The sequence below is a fragment of the Sinocyclocheilus grahami genome, unplaced genomic scaffold, assembly GCF_001515645.1.
Source record: "Sinocyclocheilus grahami isolate Dianchi unplaced genomic scaffold, SAMN03320097.WGS_v1.1 scaffold9.1, whole genome shotgun sequence".
Lineage (NCBI taxonomy): Eukaryota > Metazoa > Chordata > Actinopteri > Cypriniformes > Cyprinidae > Sinocyclocheilus > Sinocyclocheilus grahami.
Window position 1 is genome coordinate 770,748 of NW_015505188.1, and position 19,537 is coordinate 790,284.

Consider the following 19,537-nt stretch of genomic DNA (forward strand, 5'->3'; position numbering starts at 1 on the left):
TTTCAGCTGTGTGTTTATGCAGTTTGACCACAGGGCAAGTTCACAGGAACCACGTCTTAGGAGAGCCAATCAGAAGCCAAGAATCTGTGACCAATTCACCAAACCACGCCCACGACCAGCGTGCGTGTGGAAAACACGGATCAGGAGTCGGCTGGATTAGTTTTACTTACACGTTTGAATTGCCTGGTAGCCATTCAGTTTCATTGCGTGGAGAGACCAGCCAATCAAAACATGCTATTTTAGTATTATTTATATACTATTCAAGTTTTTATTAATATTTTTAATTAACTTTTATTTTTACGTTTCCTTTTAAATTTAGTTTAATTTTTAATTGTATATATATATATATATTTGTAATTTTGATTATTATTATCGTTATTTTAAACATTACTATTTAGGTTTAAATTATTTTTTATAAGTTTTAGTTTTATTTCACTTTTTAATGTTGTTATTTATTTATTCCCATTTAGCAATTTTAGTGCTTTAGCATAAACTTATTTCTGTTAGCTGCCCACGCAACATTTAAAATGTTTGTTTAGATTTTCATGTAATATTTATATTTATATTTTTTTATTTTATTGAATTTTATTGTTTTGTATTGAATTTTTATTTATTTCAATTAACAAAAATGTGGTTAATAGTTTTAGTTTTATTTAAAAATAATAAAGCTGACCATAACTTTTGGTCACATGAATTAAGTTACATAGTTTGCTTCTTTTTTTTTTTTACAAACATTTGTTAATATTATTCAATGTACTAACAATGTTTCATGATTCCTCAAACTGTGCATCTAATGTAAATAAATAATACACATTCGGGGAAAACACAGGCCAGTTGTGATTTTTTATTATTATTATTATTTAGAAAGACTTCATATTAAACCTGCATTCGTTGTGCATATATTTAGTTTCCCATTCACATCCACATGACACAAAAAATATATCAATATTTAAAACATGTAATAATCTTAAGTAGTGCAAATCAGTATTTAAGAGAAGACCTTCACATGTCCAGAACTAGAGGTAGTGCTACACTGTTTTGAATTATGGGCCCATATGTTCAATCTAATGGAATGCATGCAAAAGTATTGTGAATAACAAGCCAATCCTGGAACTTGGTTTTGAAATTGTAAACAGACATACTGCACTATCAACAATGACAGGTAGCTTTCGACGTGTAGAAGTTTAATAGTGTCTGATTGCAATTATTGCCATAAAAGTAATAATAGAAAGGGTGCTAGAGCAGAGTGATTTCACTGGGCGGCAGAGTAAGTCTCTTCTCTCGTACTGACAGCAGGTTCTCCATATGCATGGCGATAACACGGCACAGCTCAAGACTCTGTAAAGTCAAACGCACAGGAATAAGCTCCGCCCACACAGGCCCAGTGAAAATGACCAACTCAGATTAACAACACACTTTAAAAGGGCATTAAAATGACCAGACATTACACAATTAGATTATGTGATGATTTGCAATCATATATTCCTTCATTTAGTCCAAAGTCCATACCTGGTCCAGCTGTAACTGTGCAATGCGTTGAGACATTAGGTCACCCAGCATTATCTCCACATACGGGTAACTGGAGCCAGCTGTGGGCCTCTGTGTACGGGTGGACTGGACCTCCTTCAGCGGAAACTTCACCATCGGCTCCTAAAGAACATTGAAAACAGCTGTAAAGTCTATACAGTATGTGACCATGTTGTATAATATCATAGAAGGAAATGCAGATCAATTTGCAAATCTTTTCAAATATACAGTATAATGGACACGTTAGCAGTGTCAAAGCAGACTGCATATCTAATCACTGAATAATTGCATACTTTTATTTGTATAAATTAAACAACAAAAAACTTCTAACCTCGTCATTTAAGTCTGTATCTAGCACAAACATATAATAATAATAATAATGTAGATAATAATAAATGTTTCTAAAGCAACAAATCAGCATATTAAAATGATTTGTGAAGGATCATGTGACGTTTAAGATCGGAGTAATGATGCTGAAAATTCAGCTTTGACATTATAGGAATAAATTACCTTTATTACCGGTATTTAAATAATATCTCAGAATATTACTGTTTTACTGTATTTTTTTTATCAAATAAATGCAGCCTTGATGAGCCTTACTCACCCGCATGGCATTTCAAACATATGACTTTCTAAATTGTGACAGAATTGTAATTCTTTGGTCAGCTATTATTTAAAAATATGCTGCCGTTTTAGAAATACAGCCTAAAAAGACTAGCAAAAAAGTCCTGAGTTTATTTTTACACAGGCTTTTAGTAAGCATTGGAAATAAAGGGGTTACACTTACATTAGTATCTTTTCTTAGAAAGTTCAGACCATTTTGATTGACAGCCAGTATGCATGGGGTGTCAATAGCACTATTACTGCTGCTCTGTATGTAGAAGAATGACGAGCCAAACATGGGATAAGCACTCACAAGCCCTGAAACAGAAACACAAGCACAGCAATCAGTGTTTTAAATAAAAGGCTGTGCGCCTTCACATTGGCTGTTCTCCTAAGTCAACACCTCACCTAGAAATTGTGCTTTGGCCTGATGAGGAGTGAGGGCCTGCACCTGCTGCATGTGCTGGGTCACCATGTTTAACCATTGCTGGTGCCGCTGGAGACTGAAGAGCTGGGTGGGAATATACTCCTGAACCTCATGGCTGATGGCAGAGAACAAGAGAATGTTAGTCTATGGTAAAGGTAACTTATATTACCTCAGGGACACAAGCCAGGTGCTGTTCTCCATCAGGGGCCAACTGAACAGTTACAACAAACACAACACAGTGTTTTTACAACTGGGAATTTTACCTATATACAATTATTGGCACAGTAATTAATATGAGGACAGATCTCATTTCTCCCTCATTCCTAGTAATGATCCCTGGGATTATATTTCCCTGCAAGTTTCTGCTTGTAGAAAATATCAAATAGCAGTCTCATTAGGAGACCAGAATGATGGCAACCAGGCTTGATATATATCACACGCTACTTTTCAAAGTCTGGGGTTGAGAAGATCTTTTAATGTTTTTGAATGAAGTCTCTCATACTTAACATGGCTGCAATTATTTGAAAATATATCAAAAATACATTAATAATGTAACATTGTAAAATATTATTACAAATTAAAATGTCATTTATTCCTGTAATGTTAAAGCCGAATTTTCAGCATCATTACTCCAGTCTTCAGTGTTACATGATCCTTCAGAAATCATTCTAATATGCTGATTTGCTGCTCAAACATTTCTTATTATTATCAATGTTGAAAACAGTTGTGATGCTGAATATTAGTATTTCTGAGGATACCACATTTTTTTCAGGATTCTCTGATAAACAGAAAGTTAAAAAGAACAGTATTTATTTGAAACATCTGAAACTTTTGTAACATTATAAATGTATTTACTTTCAATTGATCAATTTAATGCTTCCTTGATGAATAAAAGTGTTAAATTATTTTTTTTAATCTTACAGACCCCCAAACTTTTGAAAGGAATATTATAATAATAATTTAATTATGTATAAGGACTCAAATTCATAGTAATCAATTCACACATATGAAGTGCAATTGTAATTTGATTCAGTGGAGTAAATGTAACATTTCTTAAGCTTTTCATTGATACATAACATCTGCTTGATAAATTCTGTATGATGTCAGTCAGATTAATTGCATTACAAGGTGGGCATGTAGATCAAGTCCTTGGCACGATGTTGAAGAGATGCCAGTTTTGACACTTGCTGAAGCTGCTGCTCACTGGCTTTACCCTGTGGGACAACATTGAGCAGCCCTTTCAAGTAGTCAGGGGACACCTGTAAAATGTGAATGAAGATCAGATTTGTAGACTGAACAGAGAAAACTTAGATCAAAATGAGAACAAATGCCTCAGATCTTTGTAACTTGTGCAATAAGCAGCAAAATACATGAAAGGAATGTCTGTGAAATTGAATCAGTCTGGCTGATGTACCTGATTGTAATGCATAGTGACTCCGAGCTCACTGTCAAACTTTAGTGGCTGCGTCCAGATCACTCTTCGAAACCACAGACTGTAGTTGCTATCAACATGCTCAGCTTCTGTAGCAACATCCAAGATGTACTCTCTTTTGTTTAGAGGGCGGACATTCTGACCTGGAGAAAGAGTGACAACACATGAGAATACAGCTTTCAATCCTTGTATCACTTGGATCATCTTAAAGCAATAGTTCACCCAAAAATGAAAATTTGCTGAAATTTGCTCAGGCCATTGAAGATGTAGATGAGTTTGTTTCTTCATCAGAACAGATTTGGAGAAATAAAGCATTACATCACTTGCTCACCAATGGATCCTTTGCAGTTAATGCAGAGGTGCCGTCAAAATAAGCATCCAAACAGTTGATAAAAACTTTTCACTTCACAAGACATTCATTTATGGAGTGGTGTGGATTACTTGTGGATTATTGTGATGTTTTTATCAGCTGTTTGGACTCTCATTCTGATGGCACCCATTCACTGCAGAGGATCCATTGGTGAGCAAGTGACGTAATGCAAAATTTCTCCAAATCTGTTCCTATGAAGAAACAGATGAATCTACATCTTGGATGGCCTGAGGGTGAGTACATTTTCATCTTTGGGTGAACTATTCTTTTACATTAAATTGACCCTTTCCTTTCCTGAGATAAGTGAACTTCCATATCAGCTACTACAAACAATCTGGTATTAGATTTAGATTTAGCATTTTCCTTTTTGTCATCTCACCTCTGTTTGTGACCACAAATACAGCATACTCATCCAAGGCCTCAAGTTTATGCAGACCCATCTCATAGCACAGCTCTTCAATGGCATCCAAAGACACCTCCAATATAATAAAAGTGAATTAGAATCACATTGTCCCTACTAAATTAATTACATGGTTGATCAAGTTGCAATAAATATCATAGAGTCAACATACTGAGCAGGTTTTGATCTTTAGGTGGCGTTCAATTCCACCAGGAAGAAGAAACAACTGCCGCTTGGAACTCCTTCCAGCCTTGAAAATGTTGAATTGTGCATGATTAAGCAGAAACAGCTGAAAATGTCACTAAAATTAGCATTAAAATTTGTTTATGTGCAACTAACCAGCATAGCTTTCAATTCCATCCCATTAGGATGTTCAGCGCGTCCACCATATTGAAACGTCTTCCTTAGGTTCTGTTCACAAGACTTGGCAATTCCTGTCAATATATCATGTTTGTGTAATCATCAGTCAGTATTCATTCATGTGCAGCTGTAACTTGTACTTAAAACAGTAGTATACCCTGAAAGTGCACCCCTGGACTTGCACAGACGTCTTGGAGGTACTTCAGCAGGTAAGGTTTGAGTGCCTCTGAACACTTGTAGTACGCAGTGAGGATGTACAGCAGCCTCCAGCCCCTCTGACAACTCTCCCTGTGAAATACAGAAAAGATCATCTTATGACTCTGCCTGGCACATTAAAATGAGCCCTCCATGGTTTTTTCATTCAGAAAGAAGCAGACTCATACGTCTTGGAGCTGGTGTTCCCACTGATCTGCTTGAGGACTTGGCAGTACGCTTCATCTCTCATTAGTCCATACTCGCCACTCAGCTGCAACAGAGATTATTCATATTGCATATTGCAGTGGCATTGAAGACATTTAGCACATTTCTGTCTGGTTATCTTAATAATTCATGATGGGAATTCTTGTTGCGCTTTTTGACGAGCTGCATACCCTTAGGATGGTGCTGATGACCTCCTGCTCAGTCTGGCCTTTCATAGGGTAGTCTCCCATAAACTTCATTATAGCTGCAAGATAAGAATTGTTGAAGTTGAATTACATAGTAAACATTACATTTTTATAGATTACAGTAAAAAAAATGTGTCTCCTAATATGTTCATATTGAACATTCTGCTTACCAAGAAAAATCTCTGCAGCTACTTTGTTCATGTTTTCATCAGTGAACTCGATTAGGGACTCTTGAATTGGAGACTACATAACCAAAGCAAAAATCAATCAGAATATGTATCAGAAATATTGAAACTTTTAAGGTCTTGCTTCATGGTCTCTAAACTTAAGGGATAGGAATAGGAATAGTTCACCAAAAAAATTACAATTTTGTCATCATTTACTCACTCTCCTGTAATTCCAAACCAATTTTTTTTAAATAGTAGTAGTAGTAGTAGTAATAATAATAATATAAAAGGTGTTAAAATACTTCAAGTCTTCTGATGCCACACTGATCTATATGACATCAGTTCAAAATTTAAGCCCTTATTCACTGAAAGAAAAACATTATATTCACCCTAGATCTCCAATGTACAATTCATGAATGGCTCATTCTTTGAGATGGTTCTTTTCAACTGAATTATCCAATTTTAGTAAATAACAACTTCAATTTTGATTTGTTCCTCTCACAAAGCTCTCATTTGACTTCAGTAGACTTGGAATTAGTGCACAAGATGTATGGACCACTTTAATGCCCCTCCCCCTCCCCCTCCATTCATTATAAAGTAAACAATGGCAGAATATATATTTTAAATTAACTATTCTTTTGAACATGTTTAAAAGTGATAGTATGGTATGCATTTTATACCTTGGAAAATTTCACCATTTCTGATGGCTCCCTAGATTCCTTTGTTTTCTTTGACTTTTTCTTATATGAATCACTGCAAAATATAAGCATGTCAATGTTTCAATTACACATTTTCTTTTAATTCAACTATGTAACTGTGAGAACCTGAGCTCACAATTTCCCTTATGATGTAATCAACTGACCCAATTTTTCTCTGGGCCCCTCTGAAATATTTCTTTGCAAATTCCACCATGTTGTATTGGCTGTCTTGCAAGAATCTCTCATCGATGTCCATATCAGTGCTGTCTGTGTAGGCCTCTGCATACTCACTGACATGAGACGCCACCTAGAGGTGAAATGCAGCAACACAGTGGCACTCAGAAGGATCTATGGTACATGTAAATCCGAATTTCAGACTACATGCCTGTTAAACACATATACCTCAATTGACCGGTCGAGTTCATGGGCTGCGGTAGCCGACCCTACAGCCACAGCCACAGCTGCTGATGCGGCCACGCGACCCTGCTTATTCTTGGGTTCCTCTTTCTTGTCCACAGGAATGTTAATGAAGTCAGGAGCAGCCACTGGCTGAACAAACTCCACAGGGAAAACCCCAGATCGCCCATGAATGGCCCCAAACTTCCAGCCTTAGTACGATACAACACATGGTGTGTGAAAGTGTGTGTGTGACAGCAGAATGACATTTTAAGAGTAGACTGAAGTGCCGGAATAAAAAGCAGCAGGGAAACCATCATGCTTAAGGAAGGAAGACAGGTTTTATACATGCAACTAGGGATACTGAATTTCAGATATGTCTGCACACCAGCAACTCAACTGCAATGATACTGCTAAGTGCAGCACTATAAAACAGCACATCAAGACACACTCCATGCAGGTGTCCACACACGACCCACCAAAATCAGGTGTGTCTCTTTTTAATTCCTCCAGGAGAATCACCTTCTTTTTCACTATGCAACCATAACACTGGCCTGTGAAACAGTCACAGAGCTTAGATGAACAAGTTATTGTGCCTTTTATAACATCTTTTGCATCCTCAGTATACTCTCTGTCTATATTATATCAATGCACTACCATTGAAAAGTTGTTGTTTTTTTATGCAAGGACGCATCAAATTGACCAAAAGTCACAGTAAAGACATGTATGATGTTACAAAAGATTTATATTTTAAAAAATGCTATTCTTTTGAACTTTCTATTCATCAAAGAATCCTGAATAAAATATTTTATGCAGCATAATAGTTTTTACAATTATGATAATAATGAGAAATATTTCTTGCGCAGCAAATTAGCATATTACAATGATTTCTGAAGGATCACAGGAATAAATTACATTTTCAATTGTGACCCTGGACAACAAAACCAGTCATTAGGGTCAATATGTTTGAGATTGAGATTTATACATTATCTGAAAGCTGAATAAATAAGCTTTCCATTGATGTATGGTCTGTTAGGATAGGACAATATTTGGCCGAGATCTAGAATCTGAGGGTGCAAAAAAAATCAAAATATTGAGAAAATCGTTGTCCAAATGAAGTTCTTAGCAATGCATATTACTAATCAAAAATTAAGTTTTAATAGATTTACAGTAGGAAATTGACTAAATATCTTCATGGAACATGATCTTTACTTAATATCCTAATTATTTTTAGCATAAAAGAAAAATAAATAATTTTGACCCATACCCCAGCGACTTAAGAGTGGTTTTGTGGTCCAGGGCCACAAATGTATTAAAAATAGAAAACTATTAAAAGACTTATATAGACTCTTTTTCCCTTCAATGTGAAGTGTAAAGTCAAGTCTTCATGACCACTTTTGGTTTAAAGCAGTCTCACCTGCATCTAGGCCTTCCATTTTCTGCAAGCGTATGATGTCTCCCTTGTGGAAACTCAACAGCTTCCTGTCATCTGTAATGTAATTACGCACAGCAACGACATAGTCTGAGTCCTAAAGCGAGAGAGAGCACAATTAACGCACAGCACCACATCATCTCCGAAGCAAACCAATGTGTGTGAGAACTGACCTTTTTCAGCTCTGTGATAAAGTAGTCAATCATGGTTTTGACCTGAGGAGCTTTGGCAGAGAACAGAATCAGTTTCTCACTGGTGAGATTGAACTCCAGCATGTTTTTGGAAGGAATGGTGACGAACATGATGTCTGTGTAGCTGTAAGACGTTAACAATGATCACAATACATCCACAACTAAGAATATTCATGGTGTGATGGCAGTGTCATTAATTGTGTCATTAAAAATACAATTTAATTAAAAACAATGATTAAAATACAGACATTAAAAGTCTCAGTAACTGGTACCTGTAGGGTCGCAGAACTCTGAAGTAGTCTGGGGCTACCGCACTGCTCCTGACCATTTTCACAAGCTTGATCCCTCTATGAGATACAGACAGCACCTGGACCCCTGTGCCAACACTGCCCTGTTCAGGAAGAATGTGACTTCAGCTTGGTCTAAATAGCATTATGGTGCAGCAAATGCCTGCTTAAAACATCAGAATACAGTATGATGTGTTTTGGATGCTGCTGACAACACCAGACTAGCTTCACCAGAACCATGCTTAATACGTAATTGTGAACAGAGTGCTATGCTGGGCCACCCGCTAAACCAGCTCTGACCAACATAAACCAGCCAGGACCAGCTCTGAAATTCATGCTGGTCTACGTTGGTCTAGAGATTCCTTACAGATGCTGGGAAGAGGCGTGAGAAGTAGATCTCCCAGGTGTCTCTTGCAGCAACCACAATCTTCTTCTTCACATTCTCATCATGGATTGTGGCATTCATGTCAATGTTGTGCTCCGCTGTCACAATACAGAAGACAACATTTTCCTCTCCATTAGCAGTGTTCACATATTACATGAGATAAATGTGGATCTAAGAGATCTAATCAACAAAAAAAATCATACCAAAATGGGATTTCATCTTCTGCCTTTCTTCTGTTGTAATGCGAATGCAAGCCTCTGAGAATGTGTCATGGACAATCTGAGATGAAAGTTTATTTGTAATTATAGTTGATAAAACTACAACCAACCACAAATACCTTTACATAGACTACCGAAATACATTTGAAAGAAATTAATACTTTTATTCAGCAAGTAAATTGATAAAAAATGACAGAGTCAAAGCTCAAATAAATGCTGTTTTTTTTTAACTTTCTATTCACCAAAAAAAAATCTTGAAAAATGTATCACAGTTTCCACAAAAATACTAAGCAGCATAACTTTTTTCAGCATTGATAATAATGTTTCTTAAGCATCAAATCAGCACATTAGAATGATTTCTGAAGGATCATTTGACACTGAAGACTGGAGTAATGATGCTGAAAATTCAGTTTTGCATCACAGGAATAAATTACATTTTAAAATATATTAAAGTAGAAAACATTTAAAATTGTAATATAAATTCACACTATTTCTGTTTTAAGTGTATTTTTGAGCAGTGCAGACTTGTTGAGCATTATTCTTATTATGATTATGTCCATAAAGTGGCTTTTGTTATTTTATTCTGGACAAATAAAGAGCACTATTCCATAAATGTATGCCTCATGTTATATCCACACTTCATCCGCCAAAACAAATAGTTACACATTAACCTGTTATTTAATTTTTAGAAACTGAATGTATTAATGTTAACACTAAAATTACAAGATTAAGATTATCAATTGATAGCCCTAATACCAAAGTGAACTGAAAACAAAAACAAACAAAAAAAATATATCAAACCTGCTTGAACAAGAGGTCTAGCATCAGCGGGTGGTTGAAGCTGTCTTTCGGATAAAAAACCTAAAAACAGATGACACAAATTGAATGTTTCAAAATGACTTCCATATTTTAGAGCAAAGGACCTGTGTCCCATTGACCCATCACAACACAAATGACACTAGCCTCTTTCCTCAGGTAGATCTTCCATGGTACATTGGTGTAGGTGTAGTGCTCTTCACTGCTCCTCTTGTGCAGCTGAGTCTGAAGATTCTCCTCTTCTACTGGAAGTTCTCTAGATACTGTAATGCAACACAATAGCCTTGCTAAAATGACTTCTATATTGAACTGAAATTAAATTACATAGATGATCAGACTTTACCAGGTGCAGCGGCCGGGAATCTCTGACTAACAGCTGGCACAGGAGGTGATCGCTTCATCTTTATGCTTTTTGCTGGTTTCAGTGCCTCTCCATCATAATCATACTCCTTTGCAGATGACGAGGCAGAGGCTGGAGTGTAGGTTTTCTTTCGCTAGTTGTGTGGGACACCAATATGCTAAGCATTAACTGCAATGATAATACTAAAGCCTACTAGTAATACTTTACATCATTTTAACTCGTATGACTTTATCACTGTCAGTTTATCTGTGAATAAACTATGACTGATCTACCTGTGGAGATGGAGCACTCATTTGGTCCTTAAGAATCATCATAGCTTCATCATGGGGGTCTGGTTTCTTCAAAAACACTTTAGCTTCCCTCCTGCATTGAAGTCCAGCACATTTAGAGCTTTGGTCTTTGTTCTGTTCTAATTTAAAGATCTCTTTTGTTTAATATTTTATCAATGTTTTGTTGCAAGGTCAAGGAGAACATTGGTTAGCTGTGTATCAGTTTTCAGTTCAGGTCATTCATTATTAAAGATGTGGAACTGGATCTAAAAATTTTCATTTCTCACCTGGGAATCTCTGTTGGTTTTACAGGGTTTGTTTGGTACTGCTTGATAATGTCTTTGATGTTGTGACTTGGCTCTAAATGTTCAGAGTTTGAGATAGTGGTTCGCATCACATCTCCCGCTGGTGGATCTCTTCTAGTTGGACCTTTGGAAACATATCAACAGAATAATGAAACAGTCATTTTAATGAGTAAAATTAAGAATGAAGGTGTATATAGATTGATGTAATGACATACTGTACTGTCGCTGTGAAGATTTCTGTGGTGGAGAAGCAGGGGTTGGTTTGTAGGAAACAGGTCCAGTTTCTTGTTTGGTCTTAATGATAAAAAATGATGACAACAGCTTATGAATTTATTAACTGTCCATCAGTATGTTCAAATACATACTGTATATATATACGTATATATGTACAAAATATTTATATTTCAAATATATGCTGTTCTTTTTAACTTTCTATTCAGAATCCTGAAAATGAATGTATCATGGTTTCCATAAGAAAGGTTTCTTGAGCAGAATCAGCATATTAGAATGATTTCTGAAGGATCATGTGAAACTGAAGACCGGAGTAACGGCTGTTGAAAATTCAGTTTTGCCATCACAGGAAAATATTCGATTTTAAAATATAATCAAATAGAAAATAGTTACTTTAAATTGCAATATTATTTCACAATATTAATGTTTTTACTGTATTTTTATATTCAATAAATGCAGCCTTGGTGAGCATAAGAGACTTCTTTGGAAAAAAAAATCTAAATCTTAAAGACCTCAAACTTGGTGCATGTGGGAATTTAAAGTGCTTATATGACTTCTATATATGCTATTCTAATCTAATCAAAGAGTTCTCTTGATATCTAATGATTTATCGACTATATTGTAATCAGTGCTCAGAGATACTCACAGGACTGTACTGGCTGGAGCGGGGAGCTGGCACTGAATTATACATCTGCTGCTGGAGGGCCATGGCTTGCATTGTCATCTGCTGAGCCTGTGGTACATCACATTAGAACAGTATTCAAACGCATTTAGCATTTAACTGCAAGTTTAAGTCATGCTGTATGTGCTCACCAATATAATCGCTTGCTGGTTGATGATGGCTTGCTGCTGCTGTGCTAAGACAGCCGGATCTACACCTTTAGAGATAAAGCAGATGTACTCTGATAACTGTGATTAGAACACACAGAAATAAACAGTGCTGTCTTATACGAATGATCCCAGAGAATAAATCAGCGGAAAGCGTCATTTATGCAGCATCCATACCTGACATATCAGGCATTGGTGGCACATTAGGCATAGCTGGCAAAGGTGGCATAGCTGGCAAAGCTGGCATAGAAGGCATAGCTGGCATTGGGGGTACTGAAGGTACGGCGGTAGGGGCGTATGCATGAGGCACAGAAGACATAGCTGGCATAGGTATAGGTGGCATCATTGTTCCTCCCATTACAGGTAGAACTGGCACCGCTGAGGACAGTAAATATGGCTAAAGATCAGTAAGCATTGACCCCTTTAACATGTCTTAATCAAACGATTTAATGCAAGGATTGGCTAGGCTAGGGGTTTGAGGTCAGACGAAACCCAATTCATGTGAAACTGAAGACCGGAGTAACGGCTGTTGAAAATTCAGTTTTACCATCACAGGAAAATATTCGATTTTAAAATATAATCAAATAGAAAATAGTTACTTTAAATTGCAATATTATTTCACAATATTAATGTTTTTAATGTATTTTTATATTCAATAAATGCAGCCTTGGTGAGCATAAGAGACTTCTTTGGAAAAAAAAATCTAAATCTTAAAGACCTCAAACTTGGTGCATGTGGGAATTTAAAGTGCTTATATGACTTCTATATATGTTATTCTAATCTAATCAAAGAGTTCTCTTGATATCTAATGATTTATCGACTATATTGTAATCAGTGCTCAGAGATACTCACAGGACTGTACTGGCTGGAGCGGGGAGCTGGCACTGAATTATACATCTGCTGCTGGAGGGCCATGGCTTGCATTGTCATCTGCTGAGCCTGTGGTACATCACATTAGAACAGTATTCAAACGCATTTAGCATTTAACTGCAAGTTTAAGTCATGCTGTATGTGCTCACCAATATAATCGCTTGCTGGTTGATGATGGCTTGCTGCTGCTGTGCTAAGACAGCCGGATCTACACCTTTAGAGATAAAGCAGATGTACTCTGATAACTGTGATTAGAACACACAGAAATAAACAGTGCTGTCTTATACGAATGATCCCAGAGAATAAATCAGCGGAAAGCGTCATTTATGCAGCATCCATACCTGACATATCAGGCATTGGTGGCACATTAGGCATAGCTGGCAAAGGTGGCATAGCTGGCAAAGCTGGCATAGAAGGCATAGCTGGCATTGGGGGTACTGAAGGTACGGCGGTAGGGGCGTATGCATGAGGCACAGAAGACATAGCTGGCATAGGTATAGGTGGCATCATTGTTCCTCCCATTACAGGTAGAACTGGCACCGCTGAGGACAGTAAATATGGCTAAAGATCAGTAAGCATTGACCCCTTTAACATGTCTTAATCAAACGATTTAATGCAAGGATTGGCTAGGCTAGGGGTTTGAGGTCAGACGAAACCCAATTAGCTGTGTACAGACCCCCTATATAAAATAAACATGAACAATACTACTGAAAGTGAAATAAACACCTTGCAGCATATATTGCTCATTAACAGGATGGATGTGCTAAAAATATTCAAATTTTTACTATTTTAAAAGGTGTTTTTTCAAGTCAAGAAAAGTTTTAAATAGTCTAATTAAATTAAGTTGCACAAATTAAGTCAATATTATATGTATATTCACACAAAATAAAATCAAAACAGACTGTAAACAATATATATATATAGTATAAATATATTAGGGATGCACTGAAATTTCGGGAAAAAAAGTCAGCTCAAATAACGCACCGATAGGAAATTTATATGTAGTATATTTGCTCCTGTTTGCAATAGCGCTATTGTGTTGTAACATGGCAACGCTGGTAAAATGACGCTACCCTCTCATTCACTGATCTGCTCCCTGCTGTGTGATAATAATAGCTTCGTAGGTGAAATCTGATTCTGTTGCAGAGAACTGAAAAAAATATATATATTATTTAATATTACTTATTTAATGTTACTTTCAATAAACGTGTGTTATTCAGTATCATTAAAATTATTGAGTTAAATTAAAAATTCTTACAAAATTACTTTATATTATTTAATAAAATAATAAATAATTATTACAAAGCATTTTCGGTTTCAGTTTTCAGCCAAGTGCATCCAGAATTTTCATTTCGGTGCATCCTTAATATATATAGTTAAGTATCATTGATAAACTATTACATTTTTTGTTAATATTTTGAATTAGATGTCATTTTTATATTTTCCGTTCTAGTAATTTTGTTGTGTTTTTTTGTTTTTGGATTAGGTTTGTATTAGGTTTTCATCAATAGTTTTTATTCATTTTTATTAATTAGTTTTAGTTTATTTAGTTTTAGTTATTTGAGTACTTCAAGTTAAACTAAACGAAAATGAGACATGTTGCTGAAATAAAACACATTTTAAGTTTTTATATTTTATTTCAGGTAACATTTATTTGTTTCAAGTGAAAAAAATTGTAAACATATGACATAATTATGTTGCACCTTAAGCTAACTAAATAACTTAAAATGTTAATATAATTTTATAAATAAAATATAATTTGAATATATAATTAGAATAATATATAATTATTGTTTACAAAAATATAATTAAAATAATGTTTCTGTATTCTTGTTCATTAAAAAAAAGTACAAAAGTTGCCATCAGCTATTTATTGTTAAGTGTTTGTTTTAGTATAAGGAACACAAATGGCACCCATTTTATAGAATGACCCATGGAACACCAATCACCAAAAGCCACAGTCACTTAAAATCACCAAAGCATTAAATCAGTCTAAACGGTACATTGATCATTTATCATGCAAAGCATTTGCAAATGTGCGGTTTACATAATTTGCAAGTCTGAATGTTTATCCGGCAATTGATTGCATTCAGGTACCAATTGACCCCAGGGTATCAATGCATAATTGATGTGTGGTACGGAGAGAGCAGAAAGAGAACAGATGCAGAGCTCACCACCAGGCTGCAGTCCAGGGGGATAAGGCCTGCTGGAGAGGGGCTTCTCTCTGTCACCATCCTGCCCTCCAATCCCACCAGCTCCCTTCATACGGCTGGACATGCTGGATGACTTCTCAAAATCCTGCAGAAGAGATAAGGCAAAGCAAAACAGGTTCTCAACTCTGGGCTGGACCGATCCCAGCTCAGTCATACGAGAAATCAATCTCCCCATGGGAGTACCTTATACTCTCTAAGAGGAGCAAGGCCCATTTACTAGTGCACTTGAGACAGAACCACGCTGGCCTAGACCACAAGAGTCTGGTTTCCCATAACCAGTCTAGGATCTTTAAATGAGCAAAAAATAATAACTTTAAACTAACTAGTCCTTTTTGACTGAAAAATTCTCATGCTTATTTTTTACAAGTGCCCGCAATCAAATTGTTGTATGATTGCCAAAAAAAAAATCCCACTGCCATATCGCTATACGTGTTTATAAACACCAGATATTATCTCAAAATGACAACGCTAATAGCAAAAAAACAAGGTACGCTCAATGCTGTGAGAAATACGGTAAACTAGTAACTTAATCACACCCAATTCAGGGGACCTGGCACCCATAGCGCACATTTGATACACTCAATCACTTACTCCATGAGGATCAAGTGGCCAGTTGTTTTCTTCATGCATTCTTGTTATATTTTTAAGATTCTTTCCATAAATAGTTGCATTTAACCTCCAAATAATATTGCTTTTATTACATTTACACTTATCTGAATTAGGCATGAATGAACAAGAAACACTTACCCCATTACCATCAGACAGAACTGGGTCAAACAGGCTGTCGAGATATCTGTCCATGCCTTTCTGAGTTGGTGCCTCACTGAAGTCTGATTAATTAATTTTTTTTTTACAGGTAGTGGGGAAAAAACACAGGAATCATGCTATTTACTTTGTACAGAATATGTAAAAACAGCTTAAAAACTAGCCCAAAAAACAGCTGACCGTGGCTGTAATATCCAGCTGAATATGGCAGACTGGAGCTTGGCATTGTTTGAGGGAGCAGAGGTGAGCTGTCATCGTCAGAATCAAATCCGCTTCCAAACAGAGCCCTGTGAAAGTTCATATTGAGGACAAAATATTAGATAACAATCCAATAACACTGCAAAAATATACTTAGCCTATAACTATACTTAAAAAAAATTACAATGTATTTTTTACTCATTAAAAAGTTAATTATAAAGAATAAAAAAAATTTTTTAAATGATGTACATTAGATCAGTGACATATACAGTACAAAGCTGTTTAATTATACATGGAGCAGGTTGCATCACAGAGAGCACACAGACAATATATTAGGACCACATGATACTGAGCTATGAATAATATTCACCTTATCCCAACATGCTCCCTGTTATTGGACAATATTACTAGGGGAATTAATCACTTATGGCTTTGAATAGGGCATTTCTACAATGGCATCTGTAACTGAAAACCTAGATGTCACCCACTAGATGTCATTATAAAGTCCAAGATGAATGACAAATCAGCTAGCAGAGCATTAACAGAAATTATTTATATTTATAATATAAATATTCACTTTTTGTGCCTTATAGGTGAAGTGTGCCTTTTCTGTGCTGCTAGTGGCACTAAACAACATTTTCAAGCACTGTTAGTCCTTAGTTTGGAACCACTAATGCCATAGAAATGACACTCACATTTAACTCACTTTTAAATTACATGCAAAACAGATATATTAAAATATAACTCATATTTATGATCATGCATCATATTAGAGTACATAACCCATTTCCAGTGTAAATGAAAGTACAATAAACATGCAAGACTATCATGTAGATACTGACAGGCTGGCATTGGACCTAGTTCTGGTGGGACTCTCAGCGGAGATGATGAAGTAGGACTTTTGCTTGGGAAAATTTCTCATCAATTCCATGTCTGCGATCAAGTCCATTACATAATCATGCCCTGCGAGCTCCGCCCACTGCCCGTGCTCCTTCATGATAACAGAACACCCCTTCCAGGCCTCCGTCACACCCCTGCGGATCCAATTAATGAGACTATTCATTTCAGGCAAATTACAGATGGCAGAGATAATGAAGGCCTCATTATAGACTGTACATATCCCAACATGTCCAAAAGAAAGCGCCATGCACTAATGACATGGCATACAGCATGTTAAAAAGCTCCTTGTGATGAATAGATTGTAACATTACAACACCTACACTGGCTGAAAATGAACAAAATCAAAAGATGTGTTAGCTGACATTGGAGAGAAAACGGTTGGAACAAAAGAAGGAATATAATAAGGATAGTTTGTGCATGATTGTGTACCTATGCTGTAGAATATCTCCAGCCAAATCCTCCCCACTCGTCCAGGAGTGCATAGGGCAAAGGAAAGATGTCCCTGTCAATAGAACATGACTTTTAACAGCTGTGGTTTGAAGTGAAGACTACACGCAAATGTCTGTTTCTATTCTGTATAGCACTACAGATCAGGTATCACTTGATATAGATGCGCTTTACACAATTGTCTCCAGAGGGTTTTAAGAAACAAAGGAACCTGCCTGGCTGATTTAGGAGATTACGATGATGGAAGAGCCTTTCAGGGCTTTATTTAACTGTTCTATTCTAATCTATTGAGTTTGTCTTATATAAGTGTGCATATCTCTTTCATTCCAAACAAGGGTATCTCAAAATATTCTGGTTTCAGCTGGTTTTAGCTGATTGGTCAGCTGGTCTTCCAGCCTGGCCAGCTAAAGTAGTAGTCAAAACCAATCTAAAAACAGCCTGCTATTGTAATCAGCTATGACCAGACTGTAACACCAGATAAAACCACCCAACCATCTTAGGCTGGTTACAGTTGTTGTTTTCAAGCAGGGGTTAGTGCTGAAATGTGTGTATGAAGAGTAAAAACTGAGGGGAGGTTGCACCAATAAAGACTAAATTAGGCAGAAATGTGAGGTAATCAAGGATTTGTTAATTAAGGTGTTATTTGACTTAAACTTTAATTCAAATGAAATTTAGAGTAATGGTGCAGCAAGACTTAAAGTTTAGTTAAGGTTTAAAGTTAAATGCAACTGAATTAGACCTTGACTCCTTTTTATTATGCAACCCACCCTAAGAGTTTTAACTGGCCAACATTGACTCAAGGTTGCAGAAACTCAAACAGTGCAAGTGAAACTGACACACACCATCAAAACAGTGCACCTGCAAAACCATGTTTGCTTTCTTCCTATTGGCTGTCCATTCCAGAAGGGACAATGGGTAAGTCCTCGCAGCCTCCGGTCCATACAGGGACTTCTGCGTGGCTTGAATGAGCTTGTGTTGGCCAACAGCTTTGAATCCATTATAGGCATGATCTGAGACAAACCTAATGCATATAAAAGCCAAAACATAATGAAGGCTTAAATGTAGTTTGTGACATAATCAATGTAAATATTGGTGTGTTTCTTACTTCAGAAGGTATTTCTCCATTTTGGCCGATGGTGCAAATGCACTCAGGCAGGCAAGCAGCAGCAGCCAGCCTCTCTCTGAGTTATCTGGATTGGTGTTTCTCCAAACCTGATTGGCAATTTGACATAAGATTTCATCCCGCAAACCAGGGTTGGTAAGCCCCTTCTGGATGATGTAGTTTCCAAATAAATTCTCCTGAGCACCATTTAGATGTGGGTCACCCATAAACCTCAAGATCTACAAAGTGAAAGAAATAACAATGCTAAAGAAGTTGAAATCACACTGACTTATGGCTACAACAGAGGCACATATCTTCACATAACAATCTCGTGCTCATAATAGGTCTGTGTTGAAGGGTTTATAGGTTATTGTTAAAAATCTGTTACTCTATGGAGAAAATTAATGGGATTTTCATGCCAGAACTCACATTTGAGCTCTATTGCATGTACACTATAATAGATGGCAAAGACAAAATCTTTAACAGAATATAATGCAGCGTACCATGATAAAGACATCTAGAGCGTCATGTATAAGATCGTCATCAATGTGGGTTAGTGGTGTCTTTAAAGGTGCAGTTAGCATTCCAAACTTTGCCTCCTATTCATTCATCAAAATAAAAAAATTTTAAAAACATACAACTTAATATACGGTATATCAGTCAGACCAGAAAAAAATATCTGAGTACGAGAGATTATTTGTGATTTTGGAATAAATTGCTTAAGCAAGTCTTAC

General features: G+C 36.3%; 1 protein-coding gene across 1 annotated transcript in view; it reads right to left on the reverse strand.

The window, feature by feature from the left end:
- Positions 1–1,200: 1,200 nt before the first annotated feature.
- The window catches only part of myo15aa (myosin XVAa), a 32,560-nt gene continuing 14,223 nt past the window's right edge, over positions 1,201–19,537 (reverse strand). Inside the window, 42 exon segments of the mRNA XM_016281916.1 lie at positions 1,201–1,338; positions 1,510–1,650; positions 2,315–2,448; positions 2,539–2,672; positions 3,683–3,816; positions 3,972–4,132; positions 4,739–4,835; positions 4,932–5,009; positions 5,099–5,193; positions 5,277–5,407; positions 5,503–5,585; positions 5,710–5,783; positions 5,895–5,967; positions 6,572–6,644; positions 6,754–6,896; positions 6,992–7,197; positions 7,465–7,539; positions 8,403–8,514; positions 8,591–8,732; positions 8,881–8,999; positions 9,263–9,378; positions 9,484–9,559; positions 10,300–10,359; positions 10,462–10,577; positions 10,658–10,808; positions 10,948–11,038; positions 11,232–11,373; positions 11,465–11,543; positions 12,127–12,213; positions 12,294–12,389; positions 12,527–12,686; positions 13,171–13,247; positions 13,328–13,392; positions 13,520–13,720; positions 15,353–15,476; positions 16,139–16,221; positions 16,337–16,443; positions 17,197–17,388; positions 17,684–17,756; positions 18,544–18,722; positions 18,807–19,042; positions 19,307–19,402. Of these exon segments, the coding sequence (XP_016137402.1) occupies positions 1,237–1,338; positions 1,510–1,650; positions 2,315–2,448; positions 2,539–2,672; positions 3,683–3,816; positions 3,972–4,132; positions 4,739–4,835; positions 4,932–5,009; positions 5,099–5,193; positions 5,277–5,407; positions 5,503–5,585; positions 5,710–5,783; positions 5,895–5,967; positions 6,572–6,644; positions 6,754–6,896; positions 6,992–7,197; positions 7,465–7,539; positions 8,403–8,514; positions 8,591–8,732; positions 8,881–8,999; positions 9,263–9,378; positions 9,484–9,559; positions 10,300–10,359; positions 10,462–10,577; positions 10,658–10,808; positions 10,948–11,038; positions 11,232–11,373; positions 11,465–11,543; positions 12,127–12,213; positions 12,294–12,389; positions 12,527–12,686; positions 13,171–13,247; positions 13,328–13,392; positions 13,520–13,720; positions 15,353–15,476; positions 16,139–16,221; positions 16,337–16,443; positions 17,197–17,388; positions 17,684–17,756; positions 18,544–18,722; positions 18,807–19,042; positions 19,307–19,402 (4,914 nt within the window). The 3' untranslated portion in view covers positions 1,201–1,236.